Source organism: Ammospiza nelsoni, chromosome 13 (assembly GCF_027579445.1).
Source record: "Ammospiza nelsoni isolate bAmmNel1 chromosome 13, bAmmNel1.pri, whole genome shotgun sequence".
NCBI lineage: Eukaryota > Metazoa > Chordata > Aves > Passeriformes > Passerellidae > Ammospiza > Ammospiza nelsoni.
Window position 1 is genome coordinate 3,321,927 of NC_080645.1, and position 23,366 is coordinate 3,345,292.

A 23,366-nucleotide genomic window follows, 5' to 3' on the forward strand; every position below is an offset into this window, starting at 1 on the left:
AGAGAAGTTGGGCAGAATGAATAACAGAAATAAAACAAAACCCAAAACGGACAAAGAAAAAATCTGCACAAATGCCTAGGAATAGAAAACTACCCCTTGAAAAACTTAAGGGTTAAATTCTAACCCTCTTGATGACAAATATTCCTAAGTCTCACCATCAAGTCCTGCCTAGGTTATTAAACAAGTATTCACAATTAACTTTGCAAGGTCCAAAATTCCTACAAGCCATTTTTAAAATGAAATTCATTTGCAATCAAAGTACATGGAACTAAATTTAGACATATTCTACCTTCCAAGGGAGGGACCCAGGTTTGGTGAAGGATCTAGAGCAGAAATCTCACAAAGACCAGCTGAGGGAGCTGGGAAGGGGCTGGAGCCCCAGCAGGGGCTGAGGGGGCTGGGCAGGGGCTGAGCCTGGAGCAAAGGAGGCTCAGGGGCCCTTGTGGCTCTGCACAGCTCCTGACAGGAGGGCACAGCCGGGGGGCCGGGCTGTGCTCAGGGAACAGGGACAGGAGCAGAGGGAACGGCCTCAGGTGATGCCAGAGGAGGTTCAGGTTGGATTTCAGAAACATTTCTTCATTGGAAGGGGCTCTCAGGCTGCCCAGGGCAGACTCCCAGTCCCTGGAGGGAAATCGTGTGTGTGGCACTTGGGGACATGGGTTAGTGGTGGCCTTGGCAGTGCTGAGGGAAGCTTAGGGGTCTTTTTTAACCCACACCCATGCTATTCCTAGGACAGCTCTTAGTACTCTAGTCATCTTTGTGCTCTCCAATTTGAGAACTAAAACAATCCAGGTGTTTTTATGTGCTCATTTTGCAAGTTTGACCGTAAAAACAGCTTGTGATTTGTGCTCCTTCATTTCAGCAAATGATATGAAAGCATTTCAAACTTGAGAGAAGATTCCCCATTTCAGGATTTGAGATCTCCTAAATATTAAAAACTTTTTAAAAACATTTTTTAGTACCATAAGGTAGCAAATATATTTTGTAAAATCTGATTTCCTTCTTCTCCCCACAACTGGATGGTTTGGAAGGGTTTCTTCTCTTCCTCTGTATGCTTACAGAGTTTATAATTTTTGGAGTTTTGGAGCTGATAATTTCTATGGCATACTTAAAATGAGCAGCTAAAGCACATCAGTCTCAAAAAACAAAATGGAGACATGACAGCTCACTGATCTACACCAAAAATGTTTCTTCCAGCAGTGCTGGTACAGAAATACATAAAATTATCTCAGACTAGAATTCAGCTAATCAGACACAGAAAACACATATTGATAATCATTCTATCTAATCTCACAAAGCACACGCAATGATAGTTAAAATAAAGACTAGTTCATAAGAGACAAAGAACAAAGTTCTATTCATGTTAACTTTCTAAAGATATACATTAAATAACCTTGTTGCTATCTTAAAGCTAATTCTACAGAGAACTTAAAGCTAATTCTATAGAATTCTACAGAATTCATTTTTATAGTGTAAAGTGAATTTCAATAATATAAAGAGCTCTTCATTTTAAGAAGTTATCTCAAAATCTTATCTGAATTGGTAGGTAGCATCTTGATATTAAATTCAAACTTAAGATGGTTAAATTGTATCTTTGAAGGCACTGAAAGTGTGTATTTGAGACAAACCCACGACACATAAGCGGGAGAATAGTGCTCCTTTCTGAGCACTTTCCCTTCTGTAGAAGACAATGGGTTACTTGCCCTGCTCTCACTCCATGCAGCCGAACAGGGCAGGGGGACTTTGCTGTTATTAATATTTTATGCTTGTGAGTTATTAATGACAAACCTGGGCTGTGAGCAGGCCTGAGCAGTGCTGAGAACTGAAGAGCTGCTCAACAATTTCTGAGGGGAATTTTCTTTACAGGCAATTTTGAAACCATGGTTGGAAGGAAACTTTTCTAAAGACCATTCTCTACCTCAAACAGAAAATAATTCAGGAAAGACTGTATCTTAAAAGATCAGATGAACACAGATTTTTCTTTTTTTTTTTTTTTTTTTTGTATTCTGCACATATATAACTCTGAAAAATGAAAGAGCAACAAATGTATTCAGAAAGTGTTTTTGTGATGAAATGCATGAAAATATTTGGAAAATATTTTTATAATAGAATGAATACAAAAGTTCACAGAGATCCTATACTTTACTAGAAGTATTTTTGCCTATGCAAAAGCTCAAGCCCAAAGGCAGTTTCAGCGACAATTTTATAAACATTCTTAGGTATATCCTCACCTCTTGACTTGAAGGAAGTCCAGTGTGAGTCAGTATATATCATGTTTTTTTGAATAAAACATTCTATTACACTTCTTTACCCTGTGTGTTTATATATATAAAATGGCTCAATTTAAAAGGACTGGGGAGAAATACAAATTAATGTTTTACAGATTACCCATGCACAAATGTACATTCAAATTTTAATACTTGCCATTTTCTCTGTCCAGTCAGGAGATAATTTTTAGCTTCTAAAGTTACAAAGCAATTGAGTTTTTTTGAAGGTGGTTTTTATGGAAATAACCAGTTTAGTGCCACAGTATTAGAAAAATGGGCACTAAAATTTGCTTCATAGTCAGGGCTAATTGCAGAATCATATGTCTAGATTTCCATTCTCTTATGAAAGCTCTGGAGATGGTTACATGCAAACAAGGTTCAGGAGCAACTAAGTGAGGACTGTATGGAATTTCCTTTCGTAAAATCAAATCAAGTCTGTGACTCAAAAGTAACATTGGATAAATTTCTATTTTTTCCATCCCAAATAATTATTCTTTATATTTGCACAATAGCAAATTGAATCTTAATATCTACCATGTTTTAATTAAACTTCTAGGTAGAAGAATTTGTTACAAATCCAAATTTAATTTAGCTGTAGCACTCCACAAAAGCAATGCTCATTTTCTAAGCAAGTTTTTGATGCATAGATCTCTTGTGTGCATTTAATGCTGCTTTTCATAAACACTGCTGTATTTTCCCTTTTATGCACTGCACCATCTCCTGCTCATACACCCTACCACACCTTAGACCTTCTGTATTTTCACTGGCTACTTTCTTGAAGAAATTTCAGGAGACATTTAAACTGGTTTAATTTCAGGAGACATTTAAACTTATTCTAATTAAACCGGTACAACCTATATTTAATATATTTTCAAGGTGGTTTCTTTTGATGCATCATGAACTTTCTCCTAAGGGACAATCAGGAAGAAGTACCCTGAATAAACATGTAACCTGCTTTGAGAGGAACTGAGCAGCAGGAGCAGTGAGAGCCCAGAGAGTGACACACGGTGGGGCCGAGCAGATTGAGCCAGGGCTGGAGAGTCCTTCCCACCAGAGCATGGAGCAGTGCAATGCCTTATCCACTGAGACACCTTTTCCAGTTTTCTGGAAACCCCTGAGAGATGACAACATGAGGACTGATTCACCACTTCAGAGCAGAGCAGCAGCTCCAGTACATCCCAGTTTGCAGGCTGGCACAGACAGATGGAACCCAAGCTGCTGCTGGGGTCACTAATCCATGGTTACTCCTTTCATATGGGAAAGTGTTTTTATTTGCAGGGTCCTCTCAAAGACACTGTCATTAGTTAAAAACCCGATTGTGATGGTGTTCACAGGGCTCTTAAGTTGAGGGCAGAGATGAGGATCTGACTCCATGTTTCAGAAGGCTGATTTATTATATTATGATATATATTATATTAAAACTATACTAAAAGAATAGAAGAAAGGACTTCATCAGAATGCTAGCTAAGAATAGAATAGGAAAGAATGATAACAAAGCTTCTGTCTCAGACAGAGTCCGAGCCAGCTGACTGTGATTGGCCATTAATTAGAAACAACCACATGAGACCAATCACAGATGCACCTGTTGCATTCCACAGCAGCAGATAACCATTGTTTACATTTTGTTCCTAAGGCCTCTCAGCTTCTCAGAAGGAAAAATCCTAAACAAAGGCTTTTTCATAAAAGATATCTGTGACACCCGATGATTTAGGACCACTGTCTTTCTCTTAAGGTATTTCAGAGTGCGTGAGGAACCATTGGTGGGAAAAGGGCACACAGGAGTTGGATACCAAAAGCGTTAACAGCAAAATTAACTACCTTGAATTTCCCGCGAGGATGCCGAGGGAGCAGCACGCCAGGGCAGCTGCTCTGGCGATGCAAAGAGCCTTATTTTTGTTTTCTAAATCTTCTGAAACAGCGTCCCCGTTAGGGAATCGTATCACTGCAGCCATTCCGGTCTGCCTGGGGCAGCAGCTGCGGATCCCGGTAACTGCAGAGCGGAGCAGTGAAACCGTGAGCTGGGCGTGCCTTGGGCTTTGGGACAGCTCATCCCACTGCACTTCCCCGCTTTGGGAGAGCCGGGGCCGATCGCTCGCTTGTCCCGGCGGGACGGGAGGGGAACACCGGCCGCCGCCGCCTCTGCGGACACTTGGCCCGGGGAGGCTGCTCCACATCCCGCGTCCGTCCCTACGGCACCTCCCTGCACCCGCTGCTGCCCCGCGGCTTCCCCAGGGGCATCGCCGCCCTCTCTCTGGGCGGCCGCACTCGCTGGGACGCCCGGGCGGTCCCAGTGCCGGTTCTGGGCGCGCTCCCGCTCGGGCGGTCCCGGTGCCGGTCCCGATTCAGGGCGCGCTCCCGCTCGGGCGGTCCCGGTGCCGGTCCCGATTCAGGGCGCGCTCCCGCTCGGGCGGTCCCGGTGCCGCCCCGGGGCGGGGCGGAGGCGGCGGCCCCTCCCATGGTGCCCCGCGCGCGGCAGAGCCCCGCGCATGCGCAGAGCGCCGCCGGCTCCCAGCTCAGCGCAAGATGGCGGCGGGCGCGTCGGACCCACTGGAGGAGATGCTGCTCTTCTCCGAGGAGGTGGACGAGAAGGCGCTCAGCGACCTGGTGGGATCCCTGGAATCGCAGCTGGCCGGCGGCCGCGGCCCCGCCGAGCCGCCCCCGCCCAGGACCTCCGCCCCGTCCCAGCAGCCGCAGCAGGGGAGCCTGGCGGGGGGCAGCAGCCCCGGCCGGCAGCAGCACGGCCGCCCCGCGCCCGCTCCCGCGCCCGGGGCAGGGGAGGCGGCGGGGCGCCCCGGCAGCGCGGGGAGCCGAGCCCCCGCCCAGGGGCCTCTCCCGGCCCCGTCTCCCCCGGCGGCGGCGGCAGCGGCGGCGGGGAGGGGAGCGAGTGTAAACAGTAGTAGTGTGCAGCAATCACATGGAGCGGCTCCCGGCGGCGGCAGCCCCGCCGCTCCCGCCCCGCCGCAGCCCGCCGCCCCTGCCCAGCCTGTCAACAACCATGTGGCCGCTGCAGCCGCCGCCGCCGCGCGGGACGCGGGGAGCCCCGGCCCCGGCCCCAGCCCGCCCGCCGCCGACGGCGCGCCCGGGGCCGCGGGGGGCGGCGGAGCGGCGGGAGCGGCCGAGGGCGCCGCCGCTGCCCCCGCGCCGCGCTCCGGCCAGGCGGCGCCCAACGGGGAGGGCGCGGGGGCCCGGCCGGCCGCGGTGCCGCCCGTCAGCGGGCACGGCGGGGCCGCCGCCGCGCAGCCCCAGCCCGCGCCCGGCGCGCTGCCTGCGGTCACCGCGCTCGGCGCCTCCGCCAGCCCCGCGCCCGCGCCGCCGGCCCCGGGCTCGGCCCCGCCGGCCCCCGCGGCCCCCGCCGCGCCCAAGCCCGCGGTCACCGCCAAGGCGGGCGCTGCCCTGCCCGCCGCCCCCCAGGCCGTGTCGCCGCGGCCGGCGCTGGGCGCTGCCCCCCGGATCGTGGCCCCGCAGCTGATCGTGCGGCCGCCGCCGCAGACCACCATCCAGCTGCCGCCCGGCTTCACCATCCCGCCCGGTAAGTGCCGCGCTGCGCTCCCGCCGCTCGCTGTCACCCTGTGCTCCTGGCCCAGGGCTCTCCTTCCCCCCGGAGCTGTCAGGTCCCCGCTGCTCGGCGTGCTGGAAACCCAAGAGGAGGCACCTGTCTGAAGCACCGTCTGCCGGAGCGGCTGCCGCTAATTAGGGTGTAACTGGTACGGCTAATGCAGGGTAATTGCAGCTGCTGTGGTTGAGTTGCTGGTTTTGTCCTGGGGAGAGCGGCGGTCACGGTGAGTTACCCTGTGATGGTGTGGTTGGACAGCGCATAAAAAGCCGGAGAGCTGGAGTGGATGCTAAGGGTAACTTTATATGTGTTTTAAAAGACTTCTGCTTCACAGTTGATAGTCTTGAAAAGTTTTTCTGCTTGAAAGAATGGTTTCTGCTCTGAACCAGGTGTTAAATGTGTGTAATCTAAAATTTATAATTTCAGTAACTCTGGTAAAGTTATTGTTGTGTGAGGGTAGTCTTCACATCACCAGATATTATTTCCAACTCTGAGGCAATCATGTCCTCTTTGTACTCCTCTAAATTTTTAAACTTTAATTATTAAAAATTTAAGTTTAGCAAGGTTGCTAGCTAACCAAGCCAGCATCCCTTCATCCTCACGATTCCTACTCTTAACCTGTATATTGTTTCATGTGAAGGGTGCTGTGGTCCCCTACTTAGATTTTCACCTTGCAAAAACTTGGGTATCTTCATGTCTTCTTGATTTAGGAGCTGATATAGCATTTAAGCTAATTCTTTTATTTCCTGTTAATATAAATAGCATGTTAAGATGTGGAACTATTGATGTAGTCTGAAATAACTGAGTTCTCCCAACTTATTTCTTGAAATACTTGATATTTATTAGCTAAGTAGAGCAGCAATGTTGTGGTGCAGTTTGCCTCTGAGTGCACATTTAGTAGTTGTGTATTTGGCTCTAGTTTATGAAAAATCCTCCAGAATCTGCTGCTCCAAACATACAAATCTTGGTGGTTTTGTGAAGACCCAACTAACCTGAGACAGATAAGTTGCTGTCCAGACTGTGTGCCCTTAGCCTTTGCCTCCCTTTGTTAATCTGCTGAAGATTGCTCCATGCAGATGATAACTGTGCATTGTAACTTTGCACACAGTTTCTGGAGTTCATTGTGTCAGTACTTTGATCTGTTACTTTCAAACAGAAGAGGGAAAACTGAAACTTGGAAACAGCCTGTTTCAGGATTTAAGAAACATTAAGGAAATAGAAAGTTTTAATTCAAATTTGTTTTATTACAAGATAGTTGGAAATCCATTAAATTTGCATAAACATGAAGATAGTATGTTCTAAAAGAAAATTATTCAGAAAATACAATGTTATTTCTGAGTTTTTAACTTGGTGGATCATTTATAATTAATCTGAAACTCCCATGTAGCAAACTTCTATATAAAACAGAAATTTAGAATCAGTTTTTGAGAAGGGGTTATTTTAGCAGATAATGCTCCTAAGTTGTGCATTTCATCTTTATGTGACTGACAGAAAGGTAAAATGAATCTCATCATTTAACTGGCTTCTTACTTGCACCAGCTGCTCAGTAACAGGAATTTGTAGTCCTCCAAACTGAATTAAAATATAATGTTAACACATGAGCATTTATTAATTTATAGTAGTAATTGTGTCTGAAATTTGATGGAGACTGTGTGGCACGTGTTTCAGTTCATTTGTCGTTTCCACTCCGTTTTTCTCTATTCAGAATCAGGTTTAGAAAATGGGAAGATAAATTAAGAACACACCTGTGAATCTGTGTAATGCAAATAGAACATGTATTTTTTAATGTGTGGAAGGCATTATCCTGTGAGGGTTTTTATATAAAGTTCACAGTCATGATCACAGCAGTGATAACCCGTTTAGCCACTTGGCATATTCGGGTGTCCAGATGGTTTAGGAATGGCATATACCAAATACATCAGCTGCTTGCAGGATTTTCTGCAACTATAAACTGTGAAGCTTGGTGCTTAAATGGCTAATGGACCTTAAAAGTTACCTTTTAGATGAGTTTTTAATGAGTTTCTCTCAACTTTCTATTTAAATTACTCTTGGCTTTGAGAGAGAGTTATTATTATGGCTTTTGGATGTGGTCCTTGCTGTAGCTCTGTATGCCTGTTACCTTAAACTTGATTTCCATGAGTCTTTAGTTTATAGTGGCAGAAATTTGCCTTCTGTTTGTGTTTGTAGCAGGAAAGGTTGGCTGGCAGCACTCTGTGAGTGAGGGCTTTTATGTGTGCTGCAGTTCTCTACATGCTCATCCCACAATTGGGATTTGTTATTTCCATGTCAGACTGAAAGATTTTCTTGCTGTAGGGTTCTGAAATCTGTTATAAGAGTGTTTGAATTTCTTTATCCTCAGGGTGTTGTACAAGCTGTGTCCCTTTAGCAAGGTGTTGCAATTGGAAAGTGAACAAATAAAATTGGATGTAAGCTGTTACCTTTAGAATTGGATATACGATTTTACATTCTTCATTTTCTTTTGAAAAGTTAAAAAAGGATAAGAAGCAATTTGCACATAGAGGTAGGTTGTAGGAACAGTGTCTACTGACCCTGCTATCAGCAATTGAAAGTGACTTCATAGGTTTTTGGTTCTCTAGTAGTTGCAGACAAGATGTTTTTCTGTTTATTTGACCTGTTGTATCCTGTGTAGGTTAAATTATTAAAATGTACTCTGGAACTAACTTGGAAATTCTTTTTAATAGTCTGTCTGCAGAACTGCTTCTTAGTTCTGAGAGAACTAGGAGAAGAACATTACATACTTTGCAGTGACCTTGAATGTGTGAAACTCCAGGATCCATGGACCAACTTAGCCATTGTCTCCCTTTTTCTGACCTGCTGACTCCAAAACTTTGGGCACAGCTTGATGGCCATGGCTCTGTTGTGTGAAGGCCTCTATTTGTGAGGTGCTTTACAAGAAAAGAATCTGAAAAAACTATCATTTACTTCCAGAAAGTGTTAGAAAACACTTGCCAATTTTCTAAAGTTCTGCCCTGTGTGGTTGTGTGCTGAGCTGTGTTGGTGCTCTGGGCCTGGCAGTGCTTGCTGTTGGTGTTTAAGCCACAGGTAGTGAGTGCCTCCCAAATGGTGATGCTGGGTACCAAATGCATTCGTCTGCTGGCGCTCAGGGTTAAGTAAATCTCAGATGTTGTACACTCAAAGTGTGTCTGGGCAATATTTGCATGTTGTTTAGTAAAGCTCTTGGGTCTTTCTACAAGTCTTATTCTTTCACATATCACAAATTTTAACATTATTTGTGGTATCTGGAAGAGTAAGACTTGTAGAAAGTCTTGGTCCCTGGTATGCATGTACTCAGTTGTGTTCCCAGCAGCTGCCTTGTCCTTAGAGTTTACTTTTAAAGATTATATTTCTAATTTTGTTCTCCTGACCCTGACTAGACTGTCAGAAATCACTGTCCCCCAAACACTCCAGTGGCTGCTTTTTTCATCCCTGCTTTCCATAAACTGCAGTTATTTAAATTCCAGACTGAAATGGGTCTGCTAGTGGGGGCTCCCTTTGTTCTTGGAAATAAAATCTCGTGTTACACGGGAATCCAGAAGAGATGGACTCCAGGGAGTGCTGTGCAGTGCCACACCTGCCCTCTGCTGTGCACTCTGTGGTCAGAGGTTGTGTCTGTGCTGTCCTTGCTGTCCCTGCTGTGCCCTGACTGTTCCTTGTCCCCCAGGGATGGTGCTGGTGCGCACGGACGCGGGACAGCTCGTCATGGTGCCCCAGCAGGCCCTGGCACAGGCTCAGATGCAGGCCCAGGTGCAGACACAGGGACAGGGTCCTGCCAACATGTCACCCAGGCTTTCTGTGCCCACTACTGGCCCTGTGTTTCGCCTCTCAACAGCTCAGGTATGTCTGGCTTCATTTACCTTTGGTGCGTTATGTCTTACACATTATTACCTCATATGTTCCTGCAACTGTGCTTTCCTGCCCTTTTTGTTGTGAAAACAGGAAATACTTATTCAAATGTAGTTTATTTTATGAGGCCTAGGATTTTTTTTTATTATTTAAGGAAAAAATCTGCTTTAGAGAGTCTGAGAGATGATTGGAGGCTGTAAAGCTCAGTCTTGTGTATCACTGGTTTAATAAATGTCCCTTGCTGCTCTGAATCAAAAGCACTGTGATATCCCAGCATGCTGAATCCCAGGATAGCTAATTTCACTGGACATTAGAAAAGAGAAAACCAATCACATTCTATCCAAGGATTTGCAATAAATTTAAAATAACTTTTAAAATATACTTTATTCAAAAGAAAGATTTGATTCTTCTAATTTGTTTCTGGGTTGTGATCTGTCTACACTGAAAGTTTTTCCTGTGTTGTGAGTACATTTCTCTTTTTCTAGGGTTTGATAGGATAGAGTGCTTTCCTATTTCAAAATCATCAGTGGAATGTGTTGATTTGAACTTGGAGCTTATTTATCTTCTAGGGTGGATGTGGGGTGGTTTTGTGTTGTTTGGTTTGGTTTTGGTGTTTTGTTTTGATTTTGGGGTTCTTTGCCTTTTTAAAAAAAATTATTTGAAGGCTGCATTGGTTTAAAAGTTTGTAGAGAGGACATTTAGCTTGGGGCCATTTAGGGCTAGAACTGAGCTTTTTACTAAAATTTGGAGTCAAGCATCTTTGGATCTTGGTGCAGGGCTGCTGTGCCATAGCAATAAGAGGCAGAGTTTAAGGTAGTTTTGCCTAAGGTGTATGTTTGCAGAACAGATCAGTAATTCTGTGTGGAAAAATGAAAAACATACCTTTACAACTTTTTAGTTGTTGTAGAAGTTGCTCGAAATAAGTTCAGTTGGTATTTCCCAATATTTATAATTTCACTACTCTCCCTCTTTATGCTTTATGTATTGCACTGTACTTATAGTTAAAAGATTTTTGAATTTAATTCAAAACTGAAAGCAATAATAAACATTTCAGATGAGAAGTAAGCTGGAATAAATTTGGAGAATGGAAAATAGAAACACAAGGTAATCTATAAATCACAGAGCCAACTAGAATGTAAGTTTTAAAAGTGAGTGTGCCTAGGAAGACTGTAGCTCAGGGTCAGGAAAGACATAAATGAAAGCCTGGAAACACTTGGAAAAACTTTATGTTCTCAAAAGAGAGGCAAGTGCAGTATTGGATGAAATTTGTTAAAGAACTCTTTGCAGAAGAGGCACCATATAATGTTTAAATTTGTGGTATCTGGAAGAATAAGACTTGTAGAAACCTTCAAAGAGAAATGTGTTCCAGGAAAAGTAAACACAGAGATACGCCTGTGTTTGTTGACAGATTTTTTTTTTTTACTAGTTTGATCACAACAAAATTGCAGCCAATTCCTGAATTTGTACATCTGTCTTGGGTTGTTGGGGCCTTTCTTTGCAAAGTGCAGTCACTTCTTTGGTAATTACTACAAGCAGATGTTGTAGCAGTGGCTCCTGAGACAAGTGCATGGTGTAAGTGCAGAACAGGTGTGTGGTGGGACTGTACCAAAAATGGGATCCATATTAGTTTTAACTATTTTTCTTGTGTACTGTTAGTTTTTATGTGGCCAGTATTAATTAATAGTGAATTAAAATTCACCATGGAAGCATTCATACAGATATTAACAAATTGTTTGTAGTTTGAAGATTTCTGAGGAATAATCTTTACTGCGGGAAGGAAGTGGGCAGAAATGTAGATCCCCTGCTTGGCTCTGGGCTCAGTCTGGGTTTGGATCCCAAAGTCAGCCTCAAGATGAGGGCACAGCAAATGTAGATCATGTTGATCTCAGGCAGCTCCTCTCTGCTTGTATGGAGCAGTTAATGTTGCAGAAGGGATATAATCCCACTTGATGGATTTCTGTAATAATAAAGCTGAGAGGATTGGATGTTCAGGTGTTTGTAGCTCAGCTGGGATCTGCAGAGTTCAGGTATTAGAAAGTTGTGTTTGTTTTGTGCAGGGTTCTCCCCAGATGAATGAACCCCCTCTGCACTGTAGGTGTTCTTTGCACTGCCTGCTGCTAACACACTGGCTCAGAACACAGGAAACCAGCAAGGCCTTAGGAATCATCAATATCTTGCAAAATTCAAAAGTTGGATTATGTTAGTGTAGGAGGATTAGAATATTGATACTGTAGCTTGTCAGGATTCACCTCCTTTGAAAATCTTAGTGGTAGCTGCCCAAACTGTACTGCATAATTTCTGTATTTGTTGTAATTAACAAGGTTAAGAAATAATTAATATTACCCTTGGGAAATTTACCTTTAACTTCCCTGACTGTGCATTTGATCTTCAGTGTCTTATGCTTATGTTTTATATATGTTTGACCTTAGAGTGTTCTCTAAAAATTGTAGTTGACAGCCTCTTAAAACAAGATTGTAAAGATATAAATTCTAAAGGTATATCTAATCAGAACTACACGAGACTTTTATTTCATTAGGTGGATGGTTTAAAACCAGAGAGTGTTTATTGGTTTTCCAAATGAAATGTTCAATGATAAATATTATGCTAAGGTTTTAGAAATGTCAGTTATTTGTTTGAGTAGTCATTATAATTAGTTGATTCAGGGATCAAGTTCTGAAATAAAAGAAATTGTGTGTACTGAAAAATAATTTTTTCAGGGAGTTTTAATTAAGCTGTTTTCTTTCAGGATTTCTTTCTGGTGGTCAGAAAGCTGAATTCAGTGAATTAAAATTTCCAGAAGAAGTTTAAAATTAATCAAAAATAATGTGCTAGGTTTTTGTGTGTATAGAGTATGAGTGTTCAAGAGTCAGTGGTGTCCACTGTGACTGAAACAGGAAAATTCTGGTGCCATTAGCTCAAGACAGACAGAATATAAACATTAATTGCCTGGATCCTGCAAAGTGTTTTTTGGGATGAATGAGCATGTCAGGCTATGGAGTTTTAACTTTTCTTTCTAATATTAGTGGGATGGTTGGTATTTTACTGTATAGAGCTCAACTTAATTACTGTATCTTTATTCAGTTATTTTAAGATAGTTTTATTTGGATTAAAATGCAGAATGCTTACATTTGTAGAGCTTAGCATTGTATTTTAGTCACTGAGTTTGCATTTTAACTTTCTTTTACATGTGTGGAAAGTCAGCAGGGGTGGAAACTTGCAGTCTGCCTCAAGGATTCTAGGAAATAATATCTCAGGAGGAATGTATCAGAAAAAGACATGGCCTTCATACTTTATGGGTATCAGGGTTACTGGTCTGCAGATTGTCCTAATTTTTAACCTGGGTTAGGTGTCACAAGTTACCCAGCTAAGTGATTGTTTTCAGTGTCCATTTGTGAATACACTTTAAATAATGATTGTGGTGAGAAAGTCTGTTGTGAGCTATACAGCTAGATGTAAAATACAATATATTAAATGCCAAAGAAATTGTAAAAGCTGGCAACTAATTAAGAAGTGTTGAAAGTGCTAACTGGAGAGCATAAAATAGATTTGGAATTACTCTTTTTAAAACTAGAAGAAGGAGTGTCTGAAAAACTCCCAAGTGTTCATCTAAATTTGAAAGTTCTTTGGTTCTCTCCCCTTGACAACTGTGTAATTTCTCCACTCTTAAAAGAGGAGGGGAAAATAAGGCAATGTTTTAAATGTTCTGAAATACAATCAACTTGACCAATACATACAGAGCTGTTCAGATTCCAAACCCCTTCTGCAGCCTGGGTACTACAGCAGGATTTTTCTTTCCATACCCAGGGCTGTCATTTGCTCACAGGTGTTTTGGAGGGAAATGATCCAGGTTTTCCCTGAAAATTCCTCTAACTTCAGCAGCTGGGCTGGTATCCAGGTATGAAAGCCATGTCTTTTTCTGAGACATTCTTCAGAAATTATTGTTTCCTAGAATCCTTAAGGCACACTGCAAGTTTCCACCTGTGCTGACTTTCTACATGGCTAAAAGAAGGCTAAAATGCAAACTCAGTGACTCAAATACAATGCTAAGCTCTACAAATTTAAGCATTCTGCATTTTAATCCAAAAAAACTGTCTTAAACAACTGGATAAAGATACAGTGATTGAGTTGAGCTCTATACAGTAAAATACTCTGGGAGCAATGGGAGCTGCCGAGACAAGGAAGGTGTAGTGTGTGTCCTGAGGAATTGATGTGAGGGCTGAAGTAAAGGCTTTCCTTAAGGACAGTGGCTCTGTCCTTGCCTGTTCTGGTGTTGAAGGTTCAGAAGTTAAATATTTGTATATAATAGTACTTACCCCGTGGGGAATGGATAGAGCCACCCCTCTTCCCTTCCCAAGTTTAAAAGAAGGTGAGTTTGGATTGCAGTGCCAAAGACAAGAGTTCAGAAAGACTGGGATCCAGAACTCCTGTTGCTCTCACCTTGCTGTGTCCTGTGGGTGTGCAGGGGGTTCAGTCCTGCCATGATGAATGCTTCAGCTGGGCACTCAAGGCACACGATGGAGTGGCACAGCACACTTAAATCTGATGTTGCTCATTCTTTGATTGCTTGGATTTGCTAATTAAGGTGTGTGACTTCTGCTGTTTATAGTACCCGTGTGTTGTGTTTTGCAGCTTTCAGGAGTAGAGGCAGATGTAGAGCTTGGGTACACTTTTGTGTTAGATTCTTGAGAGAAGAGAGGCAAATCCATTCTGAAAGGAAGACTTGGATAATCTTTCATTAGACATTTAATTATGCTCCTCCTAATTGCTGCTGTGTAAAGCATGGATAAAATCTGATTGTTCCCATTCTTAGTGGGATTCTGGAAAACTGGCAGGTGCGATAAGCACAGGCCTTGTGGGGAGGGTCTCAGCTGGGTCAGTGTGAGCTGAGCTGGGAGCTGCTGGGGTTGGACACGTGTCCCAGGAGGGAGGATGGATGGATGGATGGATGGATGGATGGATGGATGGAGCCTTGTGGGGAGGGTCTCAGCTGGGTCAGTGTGAGCTGAGCTGGGAGCTGCTGGGGTTGGACACGTGTCCCAGGATGGATGGATGGATGGAGCCTTGTGGGGAGGGTCTCAGCTGGGTCAGTGTGAGGCTGAGCTGGTAGATGCTGGGGTTGGACACATGTTCCAGGGGGATGGATGGATGGACGGATGGAGAATGGACGGGCGGGACGGACAGAGGATGGATGGACGGATGGAGGATGGATGGATGGATGGATGGATGAGGGATGGGTGGACTGAGGGATGGATGGATGGATGGATGGACAGACGGACGGATGGATGGAGGGTGGGTGGGTGGGTGTCTGCAGCACACTCAGCCCAGAGGAGCACTGAAACACATCCAGGGAAGCAGAGCCTGACAGTAACAGCACTGCAGACAGCAGTAACTGAGAGATATATTCAATATTTTAATGATCTTTTCCATTTGCAGCGTTCCTGGTTTCTTTAAAATATTCAAGAAAAACATGAGTATGTGCAATTGTACCAAATAACAGTTTTAATTTAATTCAAACTATGAGATTGCATAGGATTGTAATGGGAATGTTAATGGTTGGACTCAGTGACCTTTGAGACCTTTTCCAACCTAAATGAATCTACAATTCTGTGGTATTAACTATTCTTAGCTGCAGTTTTTCTCCAGTGTTTTGTTTTGTTTAGAGAAAAATTGCAAAATACTCAGGTATATTAAAAGTATTTTTCATATCAGTGCAGTTACAAGAGGCTTGTGTGGTTTTTTTAATAGGTATCTCAGGGTTTACATGGAAATAGTTGGTCTTCCCTGAGTATTATAATAATCTTTGGATGCATTAAAAAGCGCAAGTTTGTTGTACTGTGAAAGTGATAATGTGCATCTTTTGAAAAACATGATTTGGATACTTTTGACTTAGCTGTGCATGATTTTAATGTAACTATTTTTTCTTTGTGATTTTAGTTTCCTTTTACATTTTGGTTGACATTAATTTTAGTTGAATATTAATACATTTTTAATGTTGCCAAAATTTAATCAGCTTTAAAATATTAGCTAAGGTACCGGATTTTTAGGAAACAAGTCATAATTAGTTGGAACTTAAACTGATCTTAGAAGAATTCTGCTCTGGATTCTTCTATTATGAGCAGCTCAAACAGTGTGTTTGCTTGCTCTTTTGTATTCTTCAGAGATAATAAATAAATAAATTCAGAAATCTTCTAAAACTGGTTATTAGATTGCATTACATTTTTACCTCCATATCTTGTTTTGAATTCTAGACTTGTGAAATTGTGAAAAATAGGGAGGTGCTGCCATCTAGTTTTCCTTTGCTGTGTTTCTTTTGTTTATCTGCATTTTTCATTTGTACACTTCATGGCTTTTCATGCCTTTGATGCGTTTTTTTACTGGCTTTCATTATCTTAATACCCAGGTGAGCTTACATTATAACCAAATAGCAAAAAAAGTTGCTTATTTCAAATTATTTTTTATTGCAGTTATTTTATGTTAGTGACAAAGTGCTGCTGTAAACTAAGAGTATAAAGTGAATATCATATAGGAAAGACCAATGTTAGCATGGCCCATAGTATTTTATTTTGGAATATCTGTTACTGGAATTTCAGAGCAGGTGAAAGAGTGTATATTGGAATTTTCATGGGACTGCTGCTGAAAATGGATTTGGCTTCAGAGTTTATGAATGATTTTGTTTCAAGTTTGATTCAAAATGTGTTTTCCATTACGAAAATTTTTTGTACATTTTAGTGGTCAGAGAAGGCAGTTATGTGTAAAGTTTGTTTGTTTAGTATTTTGTTTTCGTTGTCTAAACAGCCTGATATATTTTTTTTTTAAAATGACAGTTTTTTTAGCTTTCTTTTTTCTTGCTTTAGGCCTTTTTCTAACTTCTACTCTTTAAATTGGAATTTTATATAATGAACTTCACTGTTTTGTTTTCTGTGTTTTGATACTCACTTCTTGTTTAATTTCGCTTTGCCATCTGTTTTTAAAATGAGGAAAACAAAGTTTTTTGAGGGTGTGCCAGGCCCTGCATCCCCTGCTCTGGCTGTGCCTTGTTTTTGCTGTGGAGCACACTGTGAGCAGCAGCTCAGGCTGTGCCTCCCTTTGGTGCTGAGGGCACTCTGAGCCTGCTCATGGCTCCCAAGCTGCTGTCCTTGCTAAATCAGAGCCTTGCAAATCTGAGGTTGGTCTGGTCAAAACACTCACACCTGGGTTTTCAGCACTGGTTATATTTTTATGGCAACTTTGGTAATTTTTTTCTCACTTATTATTATTGACTCTTGTTTTTCTTTCTGTTTTCACATTCTTTCTGCTTTTCCAACAAATGCTTGTTTTATTCTTTGCAGAAATTTTAAGCAGATAGATAAATCTTTGTAGTTGCTAAGGTGCACTGCCATTGTCATCAGATAAACTATTCCATGCTATTTCTTTTGTATTGATGGTTTTTGGGCTTCTTTCAGTGTTCTGGAGAATACATTTGTGGTGGTAGGGCAGGTCAGAGAGAGTAAGAAATGTGTGGTCCTTACTGTGCTTTAACCATGAAACTGTTTTCCTTCTCTTCCTTCACAATGAGTGATTCTTTTCTGTATTAAGCAGACAGTTGATTTTCAGTACTGAAAATTGATATTGTTTACATTTTTAGCATTGACACAGCTCTAAAATTTAGAGAACAGTCAAATGTTAGTGAGGCTGTAAATTAAACATGCAAAGAGTGTAAGGCTGTAGATTTAAACATTCAAAGATGAGCAAGTGCTCTAAAGGAGGTTCCTGAGCACTGTCACAGTGGCTGCCATGTGTATGTGCATGACCACATACTACTGTTATTTTTAATTTCTACAGTATGTAGGCTGGACAGGCCTAATTAATGAAGATTTATATAACATTTTTTCCTCTGTGCAGTGGGTTGCTTCAGGCTTCCTTGTTGCCCCCCTCTGCAGTGGGAGTTAATAACCAAGCAGGTTTTTTTTGTGAAGCTTATCCCTGTAACAACTTTCTCAACAGTGCAGTTAAGGGGATTACTACCCTCCTTTTGTAAGTAGGAAATGGAGCCTAATTGTCTCTATTTTAAATATGGAATGAGAAATGCTGGTTAATTTATTGTGTTCAGTTGCAGCCATGACCACTCTGGGTCACAAACTCCACGTTTCGAGTTGGGCACTCATAAAAACATTAATTTAATACATAAGAGTATTGATTACAATGGATTATCTGTATTTACAGGCAGCACTAAGAACTAGAGGCAGCAGTAGAATCCAGCTGAAGTGACAAAATGCAGCTGGTTTTTATTCACCAGATATTTTGGATGAACCCTAGTGATTGTAGGAGGACCAGCCACTTCACCTGAGCAGAGAAAGTGCTTTGATGAGTATTTAGAAGTTTCTGAGGTTCTGGACTTAGAACCCCTGGTTTCTGATGGTTTTCTCTTGTGGCCCCAGGCTCCTCTGCCTGTTCTGTGTAATTGTTGCCAGTGTTTTCCTGCCCTGTTATCCCAAAGGGACACTGTGCACATGGGGAACAGAGCAGCATCTCCCTGCTTTGGGTTCTGATGCTCCACTCAGTGACGCTGTGGTGGCAGTGAAGGTTCTCCCTCTGCTGTTAGAGAAGCTGCTTCCAGTAATTTTCTGTACTGTGCAAATATTAGGCTTTTAAAAGGGTAATACTTTGGGTCAGTTTTTCTGTATTTTTGCTAGGCTGAGAAAAAATCAAATCTGATAAAAAATTTCTCTGCATCTGACATTGAAGTGGTTGCTCATGTGAACTGGAGCCAGAGGAACTGAGAGGCAGCCAGTCAGCTTGGGGAGCTTCCCCATGAGCTCTTGAGAAGTTTCAGTCTCAGGAAGCAGAGTTTGCTGATGGGGAACATTTAATGCATTAATAGCAGTTCAGGCCACAGCCATGCCTGGAGGAAAGGTTGGATGAGTTAATTACTGAAAAATTATGTGGTGATTGACCCTGGCTGGACACCAGGTGCCCACCAGAGGCTCTCCATCCCTGCCCTCCTCAGCTGGACAAGGAGAGAAAATGTAAGGAAAGTTTTGGGAGTCAGGATTGAGATCCCTCACCAGTTACTGACACAGCAAAACAAGCTGGACTGAGGGAATTAATTCATTACCAATCAAATCAGAGCTGGATAATGAGAAATAAAAACTAAATCTTAAACCAGCTTCTCCTCAGCCCTCCTTTCTCCCTGGGTTTAACTTTACTCCCAGCTTTCTCCACTCTGCCCTGAGTGGTGCAGGGGGATGGGGAATGGGGGCTGTGCTCAGCTCATCCCAGGCTGTCTCTGCTGCTCCTCCCTCCTCGGGGAAGGGCTCCTCACATCTTCCTGTGCTGCAGTGTGGGGTCCCTCCCACAGGGGACAGTGAGCTCCTTGAGCTTCTGCAGCCTGAGAGCTTCCATGGGCTGCATCCTTCAGGAGCTGCTCCAGCCCAGCTCTCCTGTGGGCTCACAGCTCCTGCCAGCAGAGCTGTTCCAGCTTGGGCTCCTCTCCCCACAGGTGCTGCCAGGAGCTGCTCCAGTGTGGGGTTCCCGGGGTCAGAGCCTCCTGCAGGCACCCCCTGCTCCTGTGTGGGGCCTGCAGGGAGATCTGTGATCCATGGGGTGCCCAGGGGTGCAGGGGATGATCTCTGCTCCATGCTGCTCTGCAGGGGATGATCTCTGCTCCATGCTGCTCTGCAGGGGATGATCTCTGCTCCATGCTGTTCCCCAGGGCTGCAGGGGATGATCTCTGCTCCATGCTGCTCTGCAGGGGATGATCTCTGCTCCATGGTGTTCTGCAGGGGATGATCTCTGCTCCATGCTGTTCCCCAGGGCTCCAGGGGATGATCTCAGGTCCCTGCTGAGCCCAGGGCTGGGGGTCTCAGCTGCCTCTCCCTGGCTGCCCCCGGGCTCGGGGTTCTCAGCTCCAGCCCTGGAGCAGCTCCTGCCCCTCCTGCCCTGCCCTGGGCTCTGCAGAGCTGCTCCTCTCACACACCCTCCCTGCTCTCACCAGCTGCAGCTCCAGGGCATTTCCTCCCCCTTCCCAAGTGTCCCCAGAGGTGCTGCTGCTGTCACTGAGGGGCCCAGCCTGGGCCAGGGCCGGGTCTGTCCTGGAGCCTCTGGAATTGGCTCTGCTGGACACAGGGGAAGCTTCTGGCAGCTTCTCACAGAGCCCCCCAGCACCTCAACCTGGCCGTGCCAGCCCAGTGCAAGTGAACTCCCAGATTTCTCCTTTAGCTTGTGCTTCTGCCAGTGTCTGTGATCCCACTTCAGTTTCTTTGTTAGATGGTGCCCTTGATTGTTTGAGGCATCTCAGATGGCATCTTAGCATGGGTTGTTTGGTTTATAAGTCTTCTAGATTAATGATTAGAAATAAAATTGAATTTCATTTCAGATTTTGCAAATTTAAATCTAAACTTAAAGATCTAATGAAAATTGAGTTTTGCATTAGAGTGAAGCCATGTATTGGAAGATGTAGAGGTGTCACAGTCTGTATTGTGGAAAACTTGGCCTTTGTGTTAGTGTCTGTTCAAATGTTATTGGGGTATTTTCTTCTTTTTGGTTGATAGAGGCCAAGTTTATTGACAGGAATGATCATGAAAAATGTATGGAACTTGTCAACAGTGAGCTCTAGCTCAGGGCCTGGGCTGCTGGTACCTGCAGGGTTGGTCAGTAGGTGGTTCTACAGTACAAAATACAAGTTTTGCTCACAAGGATTTGCATACTAACCTCTGACAGTTTGAATATGCAATGCAGTCTCTAAAATTGGTACAGTTCTGCCTTGGCAGTGACAAGTAATCCTTGGTTATTTTGATTGTTTCCTCGATATTCAAGTGACTTGCTTTTTCAAATGCAGCCTTGTGTATTCCTTCAAGTACAGAGAAGCTTGTTTGTGCACAGCAGGTACAGTGGATTCTCTCCCAAGCTTTGCCTCCCTATTCATGTGCCCAGAGCTCTGGGGAGAAGGAAAGTGGAGATGTTGTCTAAGCAGTGAATTTTTAGGACACAGAGTTGCACAGTTCCAGTGTGCTCTGACAGCCTAAGTGGAAGTGACTTGTTGCACCCTGAAATCAGTGTTACTTGTGTTACCTGTGTGACTTGGGCAGGCAGAACGAGCCTTGGGACCCCCTCATATCCAGGCTGTCCCTCCTGGAATCCTCCTTTCCCCTTTCCCTGAGCTGTGTGCACAGAGCCAGCTCCGTCTGTGTACAGCTCTCCCAAGCTTTGCCTCCCTGTTCATGTGTCCAGGGGAGAAGGAAAGTAGAGATGTCTTAAGGAGTGAATTTATAGGACAATTCCCATGTGCTCTGACAGCCTAAGTGGAAGTGACTTGTTGTACCCTGAAATCAGAGTGTTGCCTGTGTTACCTGGTCGGGCAGAACAAACCTTGGGGCTGTCCCTCCTGGATCCTCCTTTCCCCTTTCCCTGAGCTGTGTGCACAGAGCCAGCTCAGGTCTGTGTGGAGGTGCAGCTCGCCCAAGCTTTGCCTCCCTATTCATGTGCCCAGAGCTCTGAGGAGAAGGAAAGTGGAGATGTTGTCTAAGGAGGGAATTTATAGGACACAGAGTTGCACAATTCACAGAATCACAGAATCACAGAAGTTCAAGACTGGAAGAGACCTATAAGATCATCAAGTCCAGCCGATGTTCTAACTGTTCAACTAGATCATGGGAGCAAGTGCCACATCCAGTCTTTTTTTGAATTCTTCAAGGGATGATGACTCCACCACCTCACTGGGTAAATGATTCCAGTATCTGACCACTCTTTCTGTGAAATATTTCCTTCTTAATTCTAACTTACATCTCGCTTGACGCAGCTTGAGACTGTGTCCTCTTGTTCTATCTGTTGTCGCCTGGAGAAAGAGGCCGACCCCCAGCTCACCACAGCCACCCTTCAGGAAGTTGTAGAGAGTGATGAGGTCGCCCCTTAGTCTCCTTTTCTCCAGGCTGAACAACCCCAGCTCCCTCAGTCGCTCTTCGTATGGCTTGTGTTCCAAGCCCCTTATTAGTCTCGTTGCCCTCCTCTGGACACGCTCAAGTAACTCGATGTCCCTCCTAAAATGAGGGGCCCAGAACTGGATACAGTACTCCAAGTGAGGCCTCACCAGTGCCGAGTACAGGGGAAGAATGACCTCTCTGTTCCTGCTGGCCATACCATTTCTGATACTGGCCAGGATGGCATTGGCCCTCTTGGCTACCTGGGCACACTGCTGGCTCATATTCAATCGACTGTCAACCAGCACCCCCAGGTCCCTTTCCACCTGGGCACTATCCAGCCACTCCATCCCCAGCTTGTATCGGTACAGGGGGTTATTATGGCCGAAGTGCAATACTCGGCACTTGGACTTATTGAAGTTCATCCCGTTTGATTCTGCCCATGCGTCCAACCGTTCCAAATCTCTCTGCAGAGCCCTACACCCCTCTAGCAGATCTACACTCTTTCCCAATTTAGTGTCATCAGCGAATTTACTAATAAAAGACTCTAAGCCCTCATCCATATCGTCAATAAAAATATTGAACAGAACTGGCCCTAACACAGACCCCTGAGGGACACCACTGGTGACTGGTCGCCAGCTGGATGTGACACCATTCACCACCACTCTCTGGGCCCGGCCATCCAGCCAGTTCTGAACCCAGTGTGCTCTGACAGCCTAAATGGAAGTGACTTGTTGCACCCTGAAATCAGTGTTACCTGTGTTACCTGGTCAGGCAGAACAAACCTTGGGACACCCCCTTCCTCCCAGGCTGTCCCCCCTGGAATCCTCCTCTCCCTTTCCCTGAGCTGTGAGGACAGAGCCAGCTCAGCCTGGGTGCAGATGCAGCTCCAGTGTCCCCTGGCAGCAGCAGCAGCAGCTCGTTCTGTGACTGCTCATTCATGGTCTGCCTTCCTGCCTGGCAGTGTCTGAGCACAGGGCAAAAGTTTCCTCAGTGTTACTTCTGTTTATCTAGGGAATGTAAAAACATCTGATTTATCTAATAAAAAATAATAAAAAAATGTATTTCTTTCTAACTCTTTTGGTAATTTCAGAATTTATAGCGTCCTACCAAACCTCAGCAGCTTTTCCTCAAGGAACACCCATGAATTCTTTTAGATTCTTCCAGGAGGAACTTGACACACTGGGTTGTGATTTTTTGTTGAAATAATGTTGATAATTTTTGTTTTCTCTTTGACATATTTCTTATGAGATGTGTTTACAAGTTCCCTTTATGGAAAACACGTCTTTTTCTTTCTAAATAACTTTTATCAATTCTTGAACCATTCATGTTGGGAATCCTTTGAGTGTCTTCTGGCAGCTTGTAGCTGTCACTTGAAGATCATTTCCATGGTATTTAAGGATTTCTCCAGGCTAGTTCCTTGTTATGTTTCTCATCCCTTCATTTCAGACTTACCTTTTTAACCTTTCTAAATTTTGGAACCATGTTAATAAAACATTGCATTGCTTTGTTTGCAGTTCTCTGGTGGTGAGGGATTTCTTCCTATCCAGCACTTTAGTAGATTTTACTGCCATTTTCTATTAAAGGCTTTTGTCACTATTGATTTTTAAAACCAAGGGTGAATTTAGTTTCCAAGTTTCACAGTTTGCTGCTGAGGTTTGGCACGTGGGAATACATTCTTAGTTGGGCATTATAATGGTGAAAATTTATATTATAATTATGTGCAGTTTTATTTTCAAGTATGCTCCTGTGATGAAAAATGGGCATTTATTAGCTGAGAAAAATTCT

At 43.9% G+C, this 23,366-nt stretch overlaps 1 protein-coding gene across 1 annotated transcript in view; it reads left to right on the plus strand.

The window, feature by feature from the left end:
• Window positions 1–4,790: 4,790 nt before the first annotated feature.
• LOC132078916 (transcription initiation factor TFIID subunit 4-like) overlaps window positions 4,791–23,366 on the plus strand; it is a 154,035-nt gene continuing 135,459 nt past the window's right edge. Inside the window, exons 1-2 of the mRNA XM_059481256.1 lie at window positions 4,791–5,796; window positions 9,503–9,675. Coding sequence (XP_059337239.1) covers window positions 4,791–5,796; window positions 9,503–9,675 — 1,179 coding nt within the window. The remainder of the gene's footprint in view (window positions 5,797–9,502; window positions 9,676–23,366) is intronic.